At 41.6% G+C, this 22,914-nt stretch overlaps 1 protein-coding gene across 3 annotated transcripts in view; it reads left to right on the top strand.

Moving 5' to 3' along the window:
• The window catches only part of LOC101774047 (coilin), a 12,078-nt gene extending 692 nt beyond the window's left edge, over positions 1–11,386 (top strand). The window contains exons 2-13 of one of the 3 annotated variants that reach the window (XM_004963921.2): positions 1–61; positions 691–960; positions 1,740–1,928; positions 3,373–3,442; positions 4,371–4,445; positions 5,198–5,396; positions 7,032–7,069; positions 9,520–9,810; positions 10,044–10,115; positions 10,333–10,488; positions 10,569–10,773; positions 10,852–11,386. In XM_004963921.2, coding sequence (XP_004963978.2) covers positions 1–61; positions 691–960; positions 1,740–1,928; positions 3,373–3,442; positions 4,371–4,445; positions 5,198–5,396; positions 7,032–7,069; positions 9,520–9,810; positions 10,044–10,115; positions 10,333–10,488; positions 10,569–10,773; positions 10,852–11,069 — 1,844 coding nt within the window. In that variant the 3' untranslated portion in view covers positions 11,070–11,386. Of the gene's footprint in view, positions 62–690; positions 961–1,739; positions 1,929–3,372; positions 3,443–4,370; positions 4,446–5,197; positions 5,397–7,031; positions 7,070–9,519; positions 9,811–10,043; positions 10,116–10,332; positions 10,489–10,568; positions 10,774–10,839 lie in introns of all 3 variants that reach the window. The other 2 variants (XM_022825528.1, XM_022825529.1) reach the window with 2 other exon arrangements.
• The last annotated feature ends 11,528 nt before the right edge of the window (positions 11,387–22,914 follow it).

The raw sequence follows: 22,914 nt of genomic DNA, 5'->3' as shown, positions 1-22,914 counted from the left end.
ATGGGTTTGCCTTGCCACCATTCGAGTCAATCTGCATCTTCAGGGACAAGGATATCATAAGGTAACTGTTGCCTGTTGGTATCTTAGTATATGTAATGTAGTGCCTTTTATCATTCTCTTTTCTGGTAGCATCTTGATATTTCGGTTTCATCTCTAATTCTGACCACAAAGGAAAGGTTGGAATGAGTCTCCACAGAGCTCCATGTGAAATCTGCAGGGTGCTAGGTTTCATTATCATGTGTCTCTTCATTCCCCTCTGTGTACATTAGCAATGAAGCAGATTTTACACTGATCAACTCTTGTGCCTTAGAACAATAGTTATTTGGGGAAATCCGGGACATCCTTATGACAAGCAATATTGTACACCAGACCATATGTTCATAATATGGGGGTAGTTATTTTCCTTGAAGACAAATATTGGTCATTGTATTAACAACAAGAACATATAATGGCTAGTGGTAACATAAAGCTGGAGTATCAAATGAGTTATGGTGTAATTGAAGCAGTAATACCATCTTGGCTTATGAAAAGGTTACAGTGAAGGGCTCCATTGTTTTTTAACTACCAGATATGCCTCCCTTGTTTTTGATTTAGTATTTCCTTGCATTATGCATCTATTAAGCACACAACAGTGGGCCACTTCTTGCACAAGTGATGGCAGCAATTGCTAATGTTCTTTTGTATTGCCAGGGTTAAACAAAAATCCTGCAAGAAGCTTGGAGGGCACAATGATGTGCACTGCATTCAAGATCCTGAGGTTGTAGAGAAGAGGCCACTTCCAGTTGATCATGAAATACTTGCGATTGAGTATCAAAAGGATGGCAGTAAGTACCAAGAAGAAGAGGAAGATGGTGATCGCCAGCCTGAAGAAAATGCAACCGTTAGCCACAACATAGAAAATAATGGTGCATGTTCAAAGAGGAAGTGTCATGATGGCGTTGCAGGAATACCTGAGATAAAGTATACTAATATATTTTCGTTTTAGCATTTTTCTTTTGCCAACTATGGAATATCACTTTGGTGGGACCTCCTCCCCCCTTCTTTTTACAGGGTTCTGATTTTTTGAATCCCCTAAACTGGCTTTGCTCGTCCATACAAGCTGATTTATGCTCGTTTGAAAGTTTTCTATTAGAATCATAAAACAATGGAAAAAGTGTATTTTCCGTCCCTAAAGTATTGCAAAAGTGTGACATTCATCCCTCATATTTTTATTTGGTGCAAATGAACCCCTTAACAAACTAGACTATTGCATTTATCATCCCCACCTTAGTTTAATAATGGTTTAGTACCATCTATTGGCGGTTTATGCCAGGTAAATCATCTGACTAATCTCTGCTTAACGATGTAATATGTTGAGTCAAAGATATAAAGCCCACAAAAAATCAGTAAATCCTCTAAATTGTCTATCCCATAAAAATTGTGTCTGAAAAATTAACGGAACCGATTCACGCCGAACTATAGATGTGACTAACCAGTGATCAGTAAGATGATTACATGGCCTAAACTGATGTTATATGACATATAACCATTGTTAGACTATGGTGAAGATGGTAAATACACCGATTTAGTTAGTTAAGTGGTTGATCTGCACCAAATGAAACATTAGGAACGAATGTCACACTTTTGCAATACTTGAGGGATGATGAAAAATACACTTTTCCCTACAACAATTATTGATGTCAGCATCTCTATTCTGTTCAGCGATATGTCCATTCTATCTCATTGATGTTTTGGTGCAGGAGAAAGAAGCTGAAGGTGGCAAATTCTGGAAAGCATATAGATGACAGCAAGGAGGATAATGTTCAGCAATACCAGGATCAGAGTGGATCTAAAAACTTGATGTTGTCAGCTATTGATATTGAAACTCAGAAGGAAACACTACAACCTGAAACTACCGCTACCTCGATGGAACAGCCAAAAGCAGAGAGGTATTATCTCAAGTCCTATGCCAGATATTGTTTTTGTGTCACTCTAATTTGGGAAATGTTTTTTGAATAAACCTGTCGACCACAATCAGTTTAAATTGTATTGCTCTGTTGTATGTCATCATGTCATTATGTGTCATTTACAAAAAGCACGTAACAATTTGTTCCTAGTGAGTTTGCCACTAGTCATCAGTGTAGAGTTCAGGTTAATAGCTTGTTGGGTGGTTGTTGCTACCTATTTTTCTCCAATGCCTCTCCTCTGGTGTCTTCTTTTGGCTACTTAAATTCTGATGTAAAACTGGTTATTTCTTTGTTCTTGTACAGCAAATTGCTTGTCCATTTCAAAAAAATTGACCATAACCAGCAAATTTCTAGCACTGACGACATGTGGCAATCTACTTTCTTGTTTATATCTACAAGATTTTTAATTGTAGTAGTCTTAATATGAACAAGAATTTTTTAATGAAAAGCCTCACTGAAGTGATATATTGTTGTCTTGTTGGTGCCATAATTGATCTCAACGATTCTGTTATCATGATTTGTATTGTATTTGATTCTATTTTGAGCATCAACCATATTAACATGAGAACAATTCAATTAGTCATAATATAGTTCAAACAGTTGGCATAAAATAAGTAAAATCTGTGTATATTAGAATGGTGTAAATCCATATACCCTCTTATAAGCAAGATTATAAAAATTGTGGTTCTCCTGGTTTCACAGCATAGTCCCAGAAAAGCTATTGCACAGCTGTAGCATATAGTGAAACATAGCTAGCTATTTGTAGATATTTAGGGTTCCAGTTGTTTTTGTTGCTTCACAGCAAATTCTGTAAAAATCTATAGAGATCTATTCAGGATCCTGCTTATAAGTCACTACTTTTATTATTTTGGTAGTTTGGTTCATGAACAAACTTTGCCAAGCTTGAGATAGTGCAGATTTGACTTTGGTTTTTTTAGCTCGAACCGGATTTCACTTTCTTAGGCAGCTCTTTTGTTCACTATCATATATGTGGCATGTCCTACACACCAAAGACTCATTTTCATGCTATAAAACAAGTGCCATTTTCTTGCCCAAGTTCGCCTCAATTGTGGCCATGACTTTTTCGCCTCAAAGTGTTGTGTGCCGTGCTCCCTAACTTTAGTTGTAGTAAGATCAGGCATGAACCAAACATGCACATATTCATCAACATAGGGAAAAAATCGAACATTCAGGATAGTCTTCAACATCACACGAGGATGTGAGAGTGAGGGAATATGATAGAAGCGACAAATAAAATCGTGCGGGAAGTTTTTTTATTCCAGTTTTGGAGGTTGGGGAGTGTTTGTGCATGGTGTGTTTAGTAAACAAAAATGAGATGTGGGAGACATATTGACAACAGCAGGGATCTAGAAGGGTTGTTTGTTCTATCATATCACTGCGGAAAATTCATATCATGATTTTTTAGGAACAATCAAACTGAGTTGAAATGTGAGACGGAGGCAGCAGACTGTAATGCTCAAAGTGACATAAAAAAGGTATATATTGCTGCTCTTGATATGTCATGCGTTTGACTCTGTGTGCTTGTTTGTATCAAAATTCCTGGTGTGTTATGTACCTAGTCATCAATTTTGCTACTCACAGATGTTAATCATCCTTTGTGACATAATCCATTGTGATGCTGATAACTAATCTATTTTACCTCATTGCAAAAGATGCACCATATCAAATATCTTTCACATCTACCTATTTATGATATCTCTTCATGTGTGGCTTATTTTAACCCCAAAGTCAGTAGTTCGATAATTTGCCTTTTAGTTTTGTGAAATACAGTTATTAGTTATATTGTTTTAACAAGTGTGGTGGAAGTTTCTGCATATATTTATAAAGTAGTCTGCTATTGCTAATTGCCCAATATTAAAAGTGCCATAAATGTGATTCTAATGAAGCAACTATAAGTCGCAGCGCCAGGCGCAACCAAAGTTAGTGGTCATGCATTGGTGCATTGCCATCAATAGATCTTGAATGTGCTCTTAGCCCATGCCTTCGGTTATTGGATAACCTATGCTTCTATGTTCCAAAACCCTTCCACATGCTCTCTCTATTTAACTATTGGATTATTTGTAATTCATGTTATCTTTTGTAGTATTGCTTATTATATTGGTAAGGTTAAGTTTTTTCATAGTCGATAGTCCTTCTATCTGGTTCATTCCTGCACGCTGAGGTCCAAATGATTGTAATGGTTGTTTCTCTTGTTTTTTTTTCTCCCCTTCAGTCTATGCATCCAGCGTCACTAAGATTTGACACTGGGCTTAACTCTGTTCATCTATTTCTCCTTTAGTTTGATTGTTAATAAATATAGAGAAATTTCATTTCGTATTTTTGATGCTGTAACAGTCTTGTGTCTACATATTTTAATTTAGTTAACACATGTATCTCTCTTTGCCTTGTATTTTGCCTTGTCAGTCGGAGAGTAGAAGTGCTCGTCGCAAGAAAATCAAAAGGCAACTGAGGCAGAAATCAAAACTACAAACAGAAAAGGTATTGGTTGATATGTTACTTTCTAGCTTTTTATGATTATCTTATATACTGAAATTTCCTGAATGTTGGCAACTGGCAAGTATTGCTGGATTGGTGACGCACTATTAGGGTGAAGCCAGTTCCTTGAACTCGCAACCCCATATGGATTATTTCAAAGTTAGTTTTCGCATCTTTCCATGAAACCCAACTTTGATTCCCCATATCTTCCTTTTCCTGATCTGACCTCTGTAGCACTTCTTCTCACTGGTGAAAGGGCTGCCCCACTGCCCTGTCTTCCTAAACTGCCTCTTCGCTGGTGTCCACCTACCCACTGTACTCCCTTAGAAAAGGTGACAATATGGAGGGGTGTCCAATCAATGCCAGTGGTGGTGAAGTTGTAGGAGTTGGACATGTGAGGATTGAGGGTTAGATTCTTTTTGTTTTTGAGGTAATTACAGTAGGGGAGGCCCCTACTGTGGTAAATATATGAAAATAGGGTTAAAAACTGTACATAAAGTTAGAAAAAAGGTCAAAAAAAAAATCTACAAGAAGGGTTAGATTCTTGGTTTATGGGAAAGCATTATTAGGGGAAATGACTGCAGTTTATGAGAACGGGAGTTGTAATGTGTTCTGGTTGTTGGATGCAGGCCTTCATGGTTCGCAAATTTGCACTTTGGAACAGCATTCCAATAGATGACGGATGTTGTGTTGACTGAGCTGCTATATTTGTGTTTTGCTGATCAATATATTAATGCACAATGTATACTTTGCAGAATGTGCATGAAGATTCACCAATAGCTGCTGATTGTCCATCACCAAGCAACCAAGATAGCTTGCCTGGCCCATCAAACAATCAAAACGGATCACATGTTCCTTGTTCTAGCCACAAAGCAGATGAGGAAGAATCTGATACATCAGATGAGATTGTTCCAGTTGTGGTTCGGCCTGGTCACATTCGCTTTGAACCGGCAGGTATGGCTCTGCCCATAATGAACATAATAACATAGGAAGCGCATGTGGAAGGGGTGGCAATTAGCTAGACTCCTTCGGCCACATCTTATTTTTCTTTCCTTTACCTTTATAGAAGTTCCTACTCCTTTTTCTATGTTAATCCAAGCCTACACGTGTTGGATAAATTGCTCAGCTCTTAAGCTAATCTCTTCCTTTTGCAAAAGTCAATGGAGCAGGTAGAGCTCCTTGACCTGCTACTGGCTCCTGTCTGCCATATATGGCAGCAGTGCCATGAGTAGAAGGGCAAGCATGCCCTGTCAAGTATTGTACTAAGTCGTATGTAGTTGGTAGAAGCACTCATTCTAGTATGTACTCTAGTTTGACTTTGTTTTTCTATAAAGAGTAGAAGAGCAGCTGCAGCTCAATCAGTTCAGCAGCACCAATTGAATCAGCTTGTGTGTGTGCTCTGTTCTCCCCTTTTCTTCTTCTACCCCCAGCTCAAGTGTGCGTGTGTTTGAGAGTGAGTTCAGGGAACTTACCTTGGCCATTGCCAACAACACGTAGGTAGGCTGTGTTTACAGGGCACATGCTTATGTTTCCATATGTGCTGCTGTGACTTTGTGATATCAATGGAGTGCAATGCTATTTGTGTGTTTGTCAGTTGCTGAAAACACACACTATTGCTGATCTACACTATTGCACTGCTTAAACCTGTTGGGTTTGTTATTCTTCAATGGAAAATTTCTCAATCCTCAGCCTTTCTCTTACACTGCACTACCATTTTCGCGCAGCAAAATATCATCATACAGGGAAGGCAACAGGCAAATTTATCAATTCAATGAGTTTGACTAATAAAAATGGCACAAAGCATCGTTGTTTTCTTTCTGTTTGCAAAAGGAAAATACAGCAGCACTGATAGCAGATAAATACAATATCATAGTTTTATAGCAAATTTCCCTTGAGACTCATGAGGCCTCTAATTTTCCTATGCACATCACAAACAATACTTTGGTGTTCTGAGATCCTAAGTCTACCAATAGCTGATATACTGATTCTTTAATAAGTTTTCACTAAGACCTATTACCATTCATAATTGTATCCGCATTTTAATGCATGTGTTACAGCTGAAATTAATAAAAAAATACATTAATTTTCTAGTAGAGCCCTGTGCGAAGATTTAAAGTATTTTTGGATGAGAGTTGGAAGTCAAAGCTGTTCTTTAGGGGCTAGGTCTGGCATAATGTTCCCATTATTAATAGAAAGCTGGCATAGAAGACCAGATGTTGATACTAGTGCGCACTTGAGATTATACATAATCTCCTGTGTTTTCTACCTTGATTTAGTGTTGGATGGATGCACATAAAGAAGGGAAGTTGGTAATAGTTCACTAAGTTGGTTTTAGTGTTAGGATGGATGACACCAACTCAATAGAAACTGATTTTGTATGTGTTGAAGCTATAACTTTCTCTTATATAACCATTGGAACTTAAATTCTAGTTTCCCTTCATGACTTGCATGTTTTACATATCTATTTACTTTGTTAAATTGTTCTGGCTAACATATACTTGATATTCATGTGCCACTATGAAATCTTCAGTTGCTATTTGATATTCATGTGCCGAGTTAATGGCAACTTGACATATACTCTGTTTTCAGGTGGACAACCTGACAAGTCACCAGCAAAGGAGATACAGGTTCCTTACTACTTCTCTTGTCCTTTCATTCTTCATCATAGTTTCATGCGCTTTCTTGCAGCAGTGTATTAGTTTTAAGGCCTCTGGATGTTATTACAGAAACTTCACTTTTATCTAGCACTTGAACTTGATTTATTTTGATAAAATATGCATTTCTGTAAGAAGATGACTTATGTGCAGTTGAACTCTTACTTGCTGTTACATTTTTGTTTGTTATTTTGTTTAAATTTGCATTATTAGCTTATAGAGGAAATATCAAGTGCACAATAGTGTCTTGTTGAATATATGCGCAAACTCAAATCCCACATGTAGGATCTGATCTGAGTGGGGGGCTGCATCATCCCTCTTTGGGTGACTTATGCCCGGTTAGTTTCGACTTTCAAGTCAAATGAAAAGGTGAATAAGAGGGATGGAAGAATTCTGACATCTCACTCGTGCCTCTCAAGTTTGATCTAATGCACAAGATTAAGTCTGTGTATGTGTTCATTAATTTAATCTTGTACACCTGATATTTCCTCCAGCTTATAATGATATGATTGGAGTTAATGATACCGTAGGTTACTCATTTTGTTTCAGAAGATAATTTAGGGGATCAATAGCCTTGTTGAGTTTTTAATGATTGGCTGAGTGTTAGACAACCTGTATCTGTGGTGTATGCGTGTGTGTGTGTGTATTGGGCCTGAGCCTAGGCGCCTAGAGCCGGCTGGCCTTGGATAGCTAGAGGGATACAAGGAGATCTTGTTTGGTTCTGTTTCTATAAACCTCAAGATCTCCTCACTCACATATATATGTACACCTATCCCTCTATCAATCCAATCTACTATTCCGCGCATCTTCATTGCTTTCATGGTATCACGAGTCCAGGTTTCTCCCTGATTCACCTTCCGCACCCTAGCGTGCTGCCTCCGGTGCCGCACCCTAGCGAGCAGCCACCAGGTGCCGCTCCCCTTCTCCCGCGTGCGCGCCACCGCTCCAGCCTCGTGCGCCCGATCTGTTGGTGTTGCACCCATGGCTAGCGCCTCCGTCCTCGCCCTCGGCGCGACCGCCAACGGCGCCGTCTCCAACCTCGACGACTCGGCTCCCCTCGATCCCGCTGTTGCCAAGCGCGTTGAGCGTGCTGCCCAGGCGAAGCTCGCCCAGGAAGCTCGCGATGCCGCTATTGCTCGCGCCGAGGCTGTCGAGCGCGAGGCGAAGGCTGCTGACAAGGAGCGCGACGGGCTCGCCGCCCACGCCATCGCTGCCCGGGACCTCGTCGCCCGCAAACGCGCCAAGGTGGCCCCGCTGCTGCCCGAGCCCCACCATGAGGATGACGGTGACGACGTCGGCTCCGTTGCCTCGGACGTCCCCGTCCGCGAGGCTCTCCTCCAAGACAAAGCTGTTGTGATCATCAACCTCCACGCGCAAGCCGTGGCGGTTGAGAATATCCGCGCGCTTGTTCCCCTCGTCCTTGACGTCACGTCGTCTTTCTTCCCCCGCTGGCGCGAGTCCTTCCTCGTGACGCTCAGGAAGTACTCCCTGGAAGGTCACGTTCTCTCCGACGTGGTCGCACCCAAGTCTTCGGATTGGGTCCGCATGGACTGTGTCGTGCTCTCGTGGCTCATGAGCACGCTCTCCAGCGAGCTCGCCGACGCCGTCATGGAGCGCGACGCCACCGCCCGTGCCACCCAGCTCACCCTTGAGTCCCAGTTTCTCGGTAATAGAGAAATGCGGGCTCTATTCCTCGACGCCGAGTTTCGCAACTTCTCCCGGGGGAGCTCTCCATCACTGACTACTGCCACCGCTTCAAGACCATGGCGGACTTCCTTCGTGACCTCGGCGAGCACATCACGGACCGGACCTGAACGTGATTCGGGGCCTCAATGAGCGCTACAAGGATGTTGGCCGTCACCTCCGGCGCAGTCGTCCCTTCCCCACCTTCCTTCAAGCGCACAACGACTTGCTCCTGGAGGAGCTCACCATGGCCAAGACGGTGTCCGGTGCCGCTTTCATCGCCTCCTTCGGGACCGGCAGCTCCACCTCTGGCTCTTCCTCGTCAACACAGCGCCCAAGCAGCAGCAGCAGCCCGCCTCTGGCTCCGGGGGCGGCAAGCATGGAAAAAGGGGGCCTGGATAGCTAGAGGGATACAAGGAGATCTTGTTTGGTTTTGTTTCTATAAACCTCAAGATCTCCTCACCCCTATATATATGTACACCTATCCCCCTATCAATCCAATCTCTTCATTGCTTTCACTGAGATCTAGAAAATAGGACGATTGACTAACAAAAACACCTATTTAAAATAACTAAATAAGTACTTAATGCACATCCCTAAAGTAAAGAAATTAAATGGAAATTTTACATAAGGCTCTGAGAAATAACCATGGTAATTTCTTTCCTCACATGAAAACATTGAAAATTGTTTGCAGCTGCTTTGACTTGCTTCCTCATTGATGTTTTTGCTTGTGGTTACAGGGCACTTTCCAATGGAGTGGAACTATGAGCAAAAAGAAGGGCCAGAAGTGGGGAATGAATAACTCGAACAAGAAATATGCTGATATTGGTGCTGGAAGCAGCATGGAAGCTAACCATCATTTCATTGACAGAAAGATTACTGAAAATGATTTTTGTGCTGTCAGTAATCAAAAGGATGATGAAAGCAGTAATATTAAGAGGCCAAGTGTGAAGACTATTGCTAATGAAGAAAAGTTTAATGGTGAACCTTTGGATTTTGAGAGCTTGTACCCCCTAACACGACTTCCGAAGGTATTTCATTCGATAGAATTGGGATGAGGCTACTGATTACATCCCCTGTTCAGCAATTAAATACGATAAATATATTAATATATAAACCCGGAATGACAATGCTGTGTTGTGAAAAACATGGATACATATAGGATTTTCTAGTATCTATATGCTTTAAACAGTTGCTATCTTATGATCTATGTTATTGTCGATTTTGTTCATTCATGAGTTTACCAATCTTCTGTATCTTGCAGGAGGGAGATCTGATCGCCTATCGATTGGTGGAGCTGTCTTCCTCATTGTGTCCAGAGCTGTCCTCTTACCGTGTATGGCAGAATTCCAGTAGCACACTCTTTATACTTTCTTTTTTGTCAGGGTGGTTTGAAATGGAAGCGATATTAATCCAGTTCCAACTGAGCAACTTTTAAATGCTTGGGGGCTTGGGAAAACATGAAGAAAAAAAATGCATTGCAGATGTTAGATTAATTTTGGCAGTGTTGAGTTTTGAGCGAAACTAAGACGTGTTTCACCCTGCTGTTTCAGGTCGGAAAAGTTCTGATATATGATCCCATATCACTTCGTATCATTCTCTTACCTGTTCCTGAGCATCCAATGGTCACCACCGAGGAAAACAAGCCCGAGGGCGAGTCAGATATGTTTATGGACTTGTCACCTTACAAGGAAGATGGCTCCTTGGAGGTAATCAATATTTCTCCACTTTATGACCTTATTACCAGCTAGTTGAACCTGGTATGCATCATGCTTAATATCTTCTGCAGATCGAGTACTCTTCACTTCTTGATGTAAGGCTACTGAAGGGTATTGAGTCGGTACCAGGGGTTGTCAGTACTCCCTCTGCAGAAATATGCAAAGGTGGATCACTGGCTGGAAAGACAGTTACCTTAGACGATAATGAAGGTAAAATTGACTGCCAGAAACCAGGCATGGTGCCAAACAACACTAAAGATCAAGAAGCCACGCTAGGTACGGACCTTGCTATTTTAAGTATTTTGTTTCCACGCCGACCATTTTGGTATTACAGTAATTCAGAAACATGTGCAGAAAAGACGGAGAATACAGTCTGGGAAGAAAATGTCGAGCCCTCCAATGACAAGACTGATGTTCAGGAAAATGGCTGGGGAACTTGGAAACGAAACGCTAGTACATCTGCTTGGTCTTATAGGGCGCTCAGGAGCAGTGCTCTTGGCCCGACAATGGCAATGTTGAGGGGCAAAAACAGCCAGAGGGGTAAGCCACCCTGCCGAAAGTATGGGAAGTGATACCCGGGTACCCAGCTTTATAAGCATACCTATGTAACTGCGGGTTGATCCGTTCTTTTGGAGAGATCAAAAGCAGGTTGAAGCTTGATCTTTTGTATGTATAAAGCTTGGCAGAGGAAGATTTACTGTGGTACTGTTCGGGTCGACTTGAAACCGGAACTAATGCTGATCGTTTGGAAGGGATGGGCTCTGTTGGTCGAGCGCTTGCTATTCATATGCGACGATTAGGTAGAAACTGTTTACTAGCACCCCACTAATTATGTTGCGCAGAATCCGGTTTGTTCCATCTAAAATATTTTCCTTTTTTTACCTGATTACCTTGTAGTTGGTCTCTTTTTTTATCGCAACATATAAAATACGGTAATGCTACGAAACAGCTGTCCGGAGTTGGAAACAAATCAGACGCGCACGTGGCATCACATCCTCCACAAATTTTCACCGCATATTTCTGTCTACTCATTGCTCCCACCGTATACCTATGTACTACTGCCCCAAGCATACCTATGTACTACTGCTCTCCCTTCTCTCATGCTTTATCTCCTCCAAACATGCAACGATAATCCACCATCAAACCACCATGGTCGCCGTCTGTTGACCTACATGCTGCTCTTGCTTCAACACCGGCAGCCGCGCGCACTGTTGTTCTTGCTTCTCACGCAAGCAGCGCCAGCCATCGCACAAGAGTGCTACTCCTTCAATCCCGTTCCGTGCTCGCTGCCATGCACACCTGATGCTCTTTGTTACCTTGTTTGTCGACCATGGACGAGCTCCTCCTCTTCCACACACTCCATGTCAACCACAATTCGCTCCCGCGAGGCCGTGCCACGGAGCGGAAGCAGCACGTCCTACTGCGGCTGCGTCTTGGGCGCGCTCCAACGCTTGTGGACCCTCTCTCGGCACCTACAGTAGCAAAGCCATCTCCCTGCTACCGCCGCTCCTCCCGCCCTGGACGCCACCGTTGTTTGCGGGGTCGGTGGCTCAGACGTCGGGGAGCCGTTGGAGATCTGGCACCACCTCGGGCAGGGCCCCCAAGCGCAGCATCGAGCTCTTCCATCGCCTTGGTTCGTGCTCATCGATGGCCATGAAAGGAGCACGAAAGAAGCTCGATTCTACATCTGAAGACAGTTCTTCTCGTCGAGCATGTTGCATTAGGTACCCTATGGTGTTGCAATAGAGATTTTTGGATGTTGCAGGTGTTCTGGATGTTTGCTGAGTGTTGCATTCATCCCCTCTTGCATACGTATGTGTTGCAACGAGCAAATCGATTTGTTGCGGTAATATTTTCTTGATGTTGCAGTAGCTTTACCGGATGTTTCAAGAGCTAATCGAATTGTTGCAATAGATTTGTGTGAATATTTCATAACTGAGTCCGATTCTGTTCTGTATGGATGGAGATTGTGGTACCATTTTCAAGGTTACAGTAGGATTTTACAGATGTTGCAACTGCTTTTTTCAGTTGTTTCAACATGTTTTTATTGATGTTACAACACTGATTTTTAGATGTTCTATAGTATGTTCGATTTTTTTGATGTTACAGTATCTAACCTGAGATGTTGCAATAGTAATATTTTTATGTTGCATGGTTGACGGTGTTTTTTTTTTTTACAAAAGTTGATGATAATTTTATTTCTGGGTTCGGGATGTTGCAACTGTAAAATCGAGATGTTGCATTAGATGATGTATGAGGTTGTACAAAGTGTTGCGACATGTTTTAGATTAAAGGAATTTTTCCAACGAAACGTTGATCGAAACATTCACAAATATTGCGATGGGTTTCTTTTATGTGTCAAAACTTTGTTCCCAGAATTTTTATTTTTTTTGCATGTTGCATGCAACATATGACGCATGTTGCAGCGGAATTATTTCTGCTTCCCAATCATCCGACGCTAGTGCTCCGGATCGGACGTCCGGGCGCTAGTAACACCCTATAAAATATCGTACACTTGAGCGTCCTTCAGCAATGCAATCAACCTGAGACTCCCAAGTGCACAGCTAGGATGCATGCTGTGGCCGCCGGAGAGAAATGGCGCCAGGCGTTACACTACCGCCACGGGGAGAATCTGCTTGTCCGCAAGTCAAACTGCCAAAGTATGTCCAGCGTAGCCGTAGGCGTGTAGCTATATAGACATCTGGAATTCTGGATCCATCATCATCAGTCCAGTTGAAGCCTTGAAGGAAGATTGCTGCAGTGCATCAGGTCCTTGAGCCATGAGCAAAGTGTTGGGCTCGGCAGCAATTCCATGGTTGCAGTCCAGTTGTCATTGTCACTTCGAACGCACAAGGAGGAAGCAGCCGTCGTTTCTCATAGCAAACACCCGGCCCATTAGCCGTGCTGCCTTCGGTTTCCTTTAGGAAAGAGATTGTTTTTTTAATAGTGCGATTCCAACCACTCCAATCTTTGTTGGAGAAAGTAGATAACCACTACCCCCAAGTTCTATCAACTTTGCTGAACGCTGACCACCAACCCAGTAGAGTCAACGAAGTGGTATAAAAGAAATCAACCACTCCGAGAACTGCGTTTCTGCATCTTACCATGTAACAGCAACCGATGAAGGAAAGATGTTTGAAATGGAAATCAAGCAAATCACACTTGCTGTGAACTTTTACACGAGTAGAAGCTAACAAGTAAACTGGAATAATCACACAAAGTGACGCGATGATTTATACATAAAAAATCTCGTCAAGGTGGGAAGTAAAGCTATACTTTGTAAGCAATTGGCCCACCTGAAATTATTAGGTACGAGAACAATACTTTAACTCCTTTAACACATTCTTCTAGAATATAACGTATGACTCTTTTTTTTTACAAGGTGTGGTCTCCAATAAATAATATATTAAGGTGAGCATTTTTTTATATTTTCAAATTTCTTTTGTAACTAATAAAAAGTATATCATTCATATGCTGATGGTATAAAAATCTTATGCACTAGATATTAATGATCAATGGTAGGGGAGTCTGATCATGATTACTTAAACTAGGTAACACCAGGAGTGAATGGTTATGGGTACATACGCCTTATATAAGATCATTCTCGGTGGGAGTTTCATTCTTATTATTAAATAGGATGACATGTCAACGTTTTTTGATGTGTCAAAGAATTAATGAAGAGAGAGGTGAATGCAGTTTCATCACCATGAAACCCTGTATACACTATTTCCGAGATACCATGTGTCTTGCATGTAGCTTTGAAAACAACAAACAATAAAACTTTGCATCATGTGGAGCTATTTCAACTATGAATTAAATAGAATCTTACTTATATGGCATTCTTGGAAACACCAATGTGAAATGCCCATTGAGAATGGCCTAAAATAACATCCGGTACTTTCAACACTCATGTCGTTTGTTGGTCTCAAACGAATTTGACACCGAACAGATTTAGGGTTTGAATGGAAATAATGCTCTCTCTTCCATCAAAAAAGTGATCCCCTTTTATAACGGGATAGGGCTCCCCTTTTACAGTGACCGTTGGCCTACTTTACATTCCAAAAATACCCTCACTCAACTACTACATTCCTAGAATATGCCGTACACAAAGGTCATTAGGGTACACGTGTTCAAATTGAACTTCTCCACGTGGTCACGTTTCTCACGCCACCTGCCTGGAACCTCGGAACTTCATCTGCAGGAGCTTGACTTCCTACTAATATGAACCAGCGAGGATTGAGGCAAGAGATCCACGTTCGAGGCTCCATCCTTGCTTCCCCTCAGGTGTGAAGGGACCATGACACCCTAAAAAGAGGGTTGAATTGGGTGTTCTAAAAATTAAGGCTCCAAGCACATATAAAAACCTAGTCCAATTTCTATCTAGATATGCACTAGGATTTTTTATATGTTGCTATCTCTACCGTAAAAGAGTTTTGCACCGTAGGTTCCAAACCTATAAACTACACATGACAATTCTAGGAAAGGTAAACGCAAAATGTAAAGTGCAATATGAAATGCAGAAGGTAAATGAGGTAGAGATGGCAAACTCCCAGCGTGGCGACACGGCGATTTTTATTGAGGTATCAGAAAGCAAAGCTTTCCACTAGTTCTCATTGTTGGAGTCCCTCTCAAAGAATATGCCCGTGCAAGGGCATAAACTTCCCGATCAAGTAACTCCATAGGATAGCCGACATGCCTTCCCCACACGCAAGTGGGTATCCGCCTAGCCTCTCTCGGACGCTCCTTGCCGCTCTTCACTTGGTAGAGCTTCGGTAAAACGCCGAGGGTCTCTCCTTCCTCTCACAAGCACCAGCGGCCACTCCACAAACGTGGTTAGAGGGTCTCGCAAGACTTACAAGCCTCGAATTTACAATTCTTGATGTGCGCAAGCACTGATACAAAGAAGGTGTGCAAACCTCGCCTAACTCTAGGCTAATCCCTAAAGCAATGCACTAATAGGCTTAAACTAGCACTAATCAAGATATAAGCTTTATGCTAATTGTCTTAATCTTCTCTTGAGCAATTTGGTGGCTACATGACTTTGTGTGTATGTGAGAATCAAGCCTATAGCTTCTCTAAGCTCTAACACACTTCAAATGGCTAGGCAATGGGGTATATATGGAGCCAACCCAAAAACCTAGCCGTTGCTCCAACGGTCACAAAAATAGTGATCACCGGCTTATACTATGACCCTTCATAGCCATCACCGTACCAATCAGTGGTCACCGATTGGTACTCTGATATTGCGACTATGATCACCGTATCATTTGGTACATGCATAAAAACTTCGAGAGCCGAATTTGAGCCGATGCCGAGCCGAGCCGAGCCGAGCCGATCACACTGATTCATACTATGATTGTGACTGTGATCACCGTATCATCCTATGATGCGTGTTGACTTCAAACCTTGCCAGTCACTAATTCATACTATGATCCCTTCATGGCCATCACTGATTGATACTATGATCACCGACTGATACTCTGATATTGCGACTGTGATTACTGATTGATACTCTGATATTGCGACTGTGATGAATGTTCACTGTTTTGCTTCATTTCTTCATGTGTCTTTGCCCCGCTTCTCTTTTATGATGTCTTGGGTTGCTTTAAGGTCTTCTAAGGCCTTGCACATGTCCTCTTGACCTTTGTTTTGATGTGTTTGATCACCCAAGTCTATTTTCTTGCATCCATATGACTCAACCTTATATACTCACAAACATTGTTAGGCCCATAGGTTAGTGTTGACACACAATCACCAAAATCACTAATGGCCTAGCTAGGACCATTTTGTTTACAATCTTACCCTTTTTGGTGATTGATGCCAATACAACCAAAGCAAGCAATAATAGGGAAATTGAAAATAACTACTTGCTTGGATGCAATGCAAGAGCAAGAACATATGCTAATTTAAATATGCGATAAATACCAAATTGAACTAAACCATACCTTGCTCTTACCAATTTGAAAACGAATTTGAAATTCCCCTCATGTGCTCATGTGGTCATAAAGCTCCCCCTTATTCCAATGCCAATTTTCTCCTTTTCTTGGACCAAATTCCCAATGCCACTTTTCTCCCTTTCTTGGACCAAATTCTTGCAATCTCCCTCAAGCTTGAAATGTACAATCTCCCCTACACTTGAGGTTCTTGCTTTCTTGCATGCTCCCCCTTCAAGGTTTACTTGCTTTGGTCGCTAAAATTCTCCACCTTTGGAATCAAACACCGAAAAAGAAAGACATGAAAAGCACAAGGGAGAGTTTAGATCATGATCTTTTGGATATGGAAGGCAAATAAGATCATGATCATGAAACTCACATAACATAGACTAAGTTCCCCCCTAAGTATGTGCATATATATAGTGGATGGCAAAGCATATGCACAACTAGTCAATTAAGATAAGATGGGGATTTTAATCTATATTATGCATGAAGATAGCTTTAAATGAATTGAAATGCATGATATCGTTGTAGACAAAGATACCAAGTGAATATTTAGGTGCCATTTGTAGGATAAGGCTTGCATATCTCCGGAGATTCATTTCTTTCAATATGAGACTAAGCACATGATAAGCTTGCAAACAATGTTAGTCTCAAAATCACAAATAAGATAACTCCCCCTAAATATATGCATACAAGTATTTGAATTACTTGTGAGAGACATGCACTAGTCAATAACGACATTGGAAAGTTATCCTATGACTTTAACTAGGCTCATAAGATATGAAATAAGCACAAGTGCCATTTTCCTACAACAAATGAACCATGTAGGTTGCTCAAGGGTTAGAGATAAACACAAGCAACCTACCATATGAAATTGCACACTAGAAAACGCAAAGGAAATAAAATATGCTGATGCAATCCTAGACAAGTATAGGAACTAGATGCTAATTGAAAGTGCATGAAAGACATCTAGTTACCTAGTTATCTTTGGAGGATTTGGGTATTGGATTCATCAATGATTTGCAACTTGCTTCAAATCTTGATTAACCTGGCACTTGCATGAAATACTCTTGTTTTGTGGCCAAGTCTCCAAATCCTTCCGAGTCCCGCGGACTTTAAGTCTCCTTTGGAACCCAAACCTTTTTGGATCCCTTCATGGTAGTGATGATTTCCTTGGGCACCCAGTTAGGTTGGTTCCACCCCTTTCCTTGCTTTGTTGATCAAGTGAGCCATCACCTTGTCATCTTTCTTCTTTAGGAGGTAGGGTGTGCTCTTCTTCATGTCAACGTTTAAGTAAGGCTTGATGTTGAAGTTGACTTTCTTCTTTCGCTCCCCCTTCTTCTTGTTCTTGCACTCATAGGACTTGTGGTCTTGTTGATGGCATAGTAGCATGTCACGGTTGCACCCTTCTCAAGTTTCTTCACCATCTTGGGATGGTTATCTTGAGAAGGTTGTTTCTTGCTTTCATTTACTTTCTCCTTATCCTTGAGCCTTGTCAAGTCCTTCATGAGCCTTTCCACTTCTCTGAGCTCATCATTTTCTTGAGCAATGAGATCATCACATGTTTCTTCAATAACATTCTTAGCACAAGTCTCATTGCAAGATGTTGAGTAAGATTTATCAATTAAATCAATGCAAGAAGTATAGGCATCCTTTTTAGATTTATTTTGAAAAGGTGTGTGAGGGATATGGGTACCCCATGGGTCCCCACCGACCAGGATACTGGCTGGACCTGACGAGTAGGCCCGCCGACCAGGACATATGGGTCAAGGACATGAAGTTACTTGGAGTACACGTCAAGGTAACAAGATAGTCCAAATCTACTCTTATATCATGGAACACGTTTGGTAGTACGACTCAGATTACCTTCCATGTAACTACCGAGTAGTTAGATTCAAACCAACTTGTAACTCCTGGTTGTCAGCCTATATAAGGCGGCAAAGGGAGCCTCTCGAGGGCATCGAAACTCATCTCATACGAAGCAATATAATCCACGCATACAGGACGTAAGGTATTACTCTCCGGAGGTCCAAACTTATCTAAAACCCTTGTGTCCCCTTTTGTGTTCTCGTGATCACCTTTGAGTTCTTTTGCAATGACCCTCACCTACAAGTCAACCACTTGGGTAACCCCCTGGTGAACTACCGAGCTTATAAATCCGACAGTGTGGATGCCTTGTTAAAGGTAGTTTTAGCTTGTTCAAGGACCTCAATTTTCTTAGTTAGCTCATCATTTTGGTCAATGATCTCATCAAACCTTTTGGCCAATTATTTATAACTGGATGATGAACTAGCCAATTTTTCTTTGAGTTCCTTATTTTTAGTAAGAAGTTTTGTTATTACTACCTCTTGATTACAAACAACATCCGCAAGCTCATGAATGGAAGGGGAGGAGTCATCATCACTTATATCGCTCTTATTCATACCTTTGGCCATTAGGCAAATGTGCGATGAGCTTGATGATGATAAGAAAACACGTGGCTTGCGGTGGGTTTCTTCATTACTAGAGCTTGTCATATCAAACCCACCTTTTGCAATGCTTGTGAAGGCCCTCTTCTTGCTTGCCTTCCTCTCATTTTTCCTTTCTTTTCTTTCTTTCTTTCTTTGCTTGTGTCCCTTCTCCATCAACGGACAATACTCAATGTAGTGTCCCTCCTCACCATAACCAAGACATTCCTTCTTCTTTTCTCTTAGGTTGTTCCAAACCAATAGTTTCGTAGGGATACCCTTTGATTTTAGCTTCTTGAGTAGCTTGTTTACTCCTTTCACAAGTTGCTTGACCTCTTCATCATCGAAGGAGTTGCTACTACTAGCTTGATCATCCTCTTTACCTTCCACCTCATCATCACTTTCTTCTTCTTCATCACTTGAACTTGAAGCCTCACTTGAGGTTGAGCTTGAACTTGATGCTTGCTCTTGAGCCTTGTTGCTTGATGTGGAAGATTCTTTCTTATCTTCACTTTTCTCTTCCTTTTGCTTCTCCTTCTCTTCTTTGCTTGATGTAACAAGATCTTTACTTGAGGGAGAATGGCTTTTGGTAATCTTTATAGATAGCTCATGAGCAATAATCTTGTTCAAGATCTTGGTTAGCTTCAACTTGTTCATGTCTTCGAAGCAATGGAAGTAAGTGATGATGGCGGCGTACTTATCCTTGAGAAGAACATGGATGATCTTTCTTGAGACGTCCACATCAGATAGCTTGGTCAAACCTATTACATTTAGCTTATTGACAATAACATTCAAACTTGAGTACAAGTCATTAGCTAATTCATTAGGCAACATTTTGAAAGAATCAAAAGCTTCTTTGATCAAGCTATACTTTTGCTCTTTAACATCACCCGTGCCGTTGTGGAGCTCTATGAGCGTGGTCCATATTTCGTGTGTACTTTCAAGCTTATAGACTTTATTAAACACCTCAATGCTAAGAGATTCAAAAATTGAATTCCGAGCAATAGCATTGAGATGCAACTCTTTTTCATCGATCTTGGTGGGATTGTTCAGCCAAGCTAGGGGTCCCATTCCATGTTTCGTCACTCTCCAAACACCAAAGCCTTTCTCCTCTAGAAAACATGACATGCGAACATGCTTCAAGCATATATAAAAATCTATTCCAATTTCTATCTAGATGTACACTAGGATTTTCTATGTGTTGCTATCTCTACCATAAAAGAGTTTTGCACCCTAGGTTCCAATCCTATAAACTGCACATGGCAATTCTGGGAAAGCTAAACGCGGAATGTAAAGTGCAAAAAGAAATGCGGATGGTAAATGAGGTAGAGAAGGCAAACTCCCGGCACGACGACACGATGATTTTTACTAGGTATCGGAAAGCAAAACTTTCCACTAGTCCTCATTGTTGGAGCCCCTCTCGAAGAGAATGCCCATGCAAGGGCATAAACTCCCCGGTCCGTAGGATAGCCGACGAGCCTTCCCCACGCACAAGTTGGTCACCTAGCCTCTCCCGGATGCTACTTGCTGCTCTTCGCTTGGCAGAGCTTGGGCAAAACTCCGAGAGCCTCTTCTCCCTCTCACAAGCATCAGCGGCCACTCTACAAACGCGGTTGGAGGGTCTCGCACGACTTACAAGTCCCGGATTTACAACTCTTGGTGTGCGCAAGCACCGATACAAAGGAGGTGTGCAAACTTCACCTAACTCTAGGCTAATCCCTAAAGCAATGCGCTAATAGGCCTAAACTAGCATTAATCAAGACCTAAACTTTATGCTAATTGCCTTAATTTTCTCTTCAGCACTTTGGTGGCTAGAGCACTTGTGTGTATGTGAGAACCAAGCCTAAAGCTTCTCCAAGCTCTAACACACTTCAAATGGTCGGGCATGGGGTATATATAGAGCCAACCAAAAAAACTAGCCGTTACTCCAACGATCACCAAAAATAGTGATCACCGACATATACTATGGCCCTTCATAGCCATCACTGTATCAATCGGTCGATCGGTGGTCACCGATTGATACTCTGATATTGCGACTGTAATCACCGTATCATTTGGTGCATGCATAAAAACTTCTAGAGCCAAATTTGAGCCGATGCCGAGCCGAGCCAAGCCGAGCAAACCGATTCATACTATGATTGCGACTGTGATCACCGTATCATCCTATGATACGTGTTGACTGCAAACCTTGCCAGTCACTTATTCATACTATGATCCCTTCATGGCCATCACCGATTCATACTATGATCACTGACTTATACTCTGATATTGCGACTATGATAAATCTTCACTGTTTAGCTTCATTTCTTCGTGTGTCTTTGCCTTGCTTCTCTTTTATGATGTCTTGGGTTGCTTTGAGGTCTTCTAGGATTTTGCACATGTCCTCTGACCTTTATTTTGATGTGTTTGATCACCCAAGTCTATTTTCTTGCATCCATGTGACTAAACTTTGTTTACTCACAAACATTGCTAGGCCCATAGGTTAGTGTTGACACATAATCACCAAAATCACTAATGACCTAGCTAGGACCATTTTCCTAATAAAGTGGAAACCTTCTATGGTTACCCTCACACAGTAATATCCTGATTTTTTTCCAGTGTAAAGAATAAAAGCACACAAGCTTGTGTTTGGTGTTAGATTCAGAACTTCGAAGCTTACCACATGATAAACCTTCCAACCTTTTCGGCATTCATAACCCTCATAATATGGTATGAGCTAGGAATATGCGAGGGTTCGAGGATCACTCGCCCACCACAATCCTCGAGGTTTCAAAGATTCGAAAGGTAATCTCTCGAGGCTTAGAGCAGACGTTCGAGGGTGCTGATCTTTTTGGCGATCCCCAACATCGTCCATCATAGGGATGCAATTAAAATCCTGCCTGTTATAATCTATGCTATGAAATGTTATCTTAAATCCTGCCTATTTTTTGTTGATCAATGCCCTTATATTTGTAGACATTTTTAAACATGAAAGTCTTCGTATAAGTGGACAGAGTAAGTATGTAGTGTTTTCTTATTTTGGCTCAAGTTTTCGTGATACCAGGCAGTCACCTAGAAAATCCGTTTCCCAGCATTTACGCAGCAAGCCAGGCAGCGTTTAGCAACAACTCGCACGTTATTACTGACCTGAGGGTGTGATTGGTTGCAAAGGGGTGAGACATATAAGATGGAGGGGTGGTACCAGCTAGTAGAAGGCGGGATGGCCTGATGCACTTGCGTTAGTTTGGTTGCACATTGCTGTCGTTCTGAATGAGCCAAGCTGTTGTTTGGTTAAATTGGATGGATCGTTTTCGTGTATTAGTTGGCACAAGAGGTCTTATTTGGTAGGATGAATGGCAGATGTTCAGAACACCCTAGGACCATTTTGGTGAGGTTACCACCAATGTTGAGTAGCATGAGCAAATAAAGTGTTATGTTTAGCCTAAATTATTTCCAAAAGAAACTAATTACTACAAGCATCCCCAGAATAATAAAAAGCTCCACCACAATGATGATACGGAGTCATGGTGTTGTGCTGACCGCCATTTGTGCACCCAAAATAGTAACTTGGACATCTGCATCATCAGTGAACTCAAGAAAAAAATGCAGTTGCCTCTTTTTTTAAGTGAAACTCTTGTAGCAACAGTTTGGATAACCAGTCACCTGTTGATGGCATGTGATCCAATTTGCATACGCCCAGGCTTTCTACCTCGGTAGACAACATACCAAGCCATTATGCCTTATAATAAAATGAAAATATGATTCAATTGCAAGGTGTAGTATGATCAAAGAAATTGTGGTACAGTAAAGGTTGGCCTCATATTTTTTTTATTTTCGCATCATCCCCTGACCACATAAATCGATAAATCCAATCCACAGGTTTGAATAAACATATATCCATATCACGAAAATATAGATCCATATGCACACGAACAGAAGCACCGCACAGATCTGAGAATATAAGAAGGTAGGGTTACTCGTCGGCAAACAAAAACTGATGAATCAACATATCAGCGCACATCTAGATGGGAGAGGGGAGGAAGTATCGTTAGAGG

This window comes from Setaria italica, chromosome III, assembly GCF_000263155.2.
Source record: "Setaria italica strain Yugu1 chromosome III, Setaria_italica_v2.0, whole genome shotgun sequence".
In the NCBI taxonomy this organism is placed as follows: domain Eukaryota; kingdom Viridiplantae; phylum Streptophyta; class Magnoliopsida; order Poales; family Poaceae; genus Setaria; species Setaria italica.
This window is presented reverse-complemented; position numbering and strand designations above follow the sequence as displayed.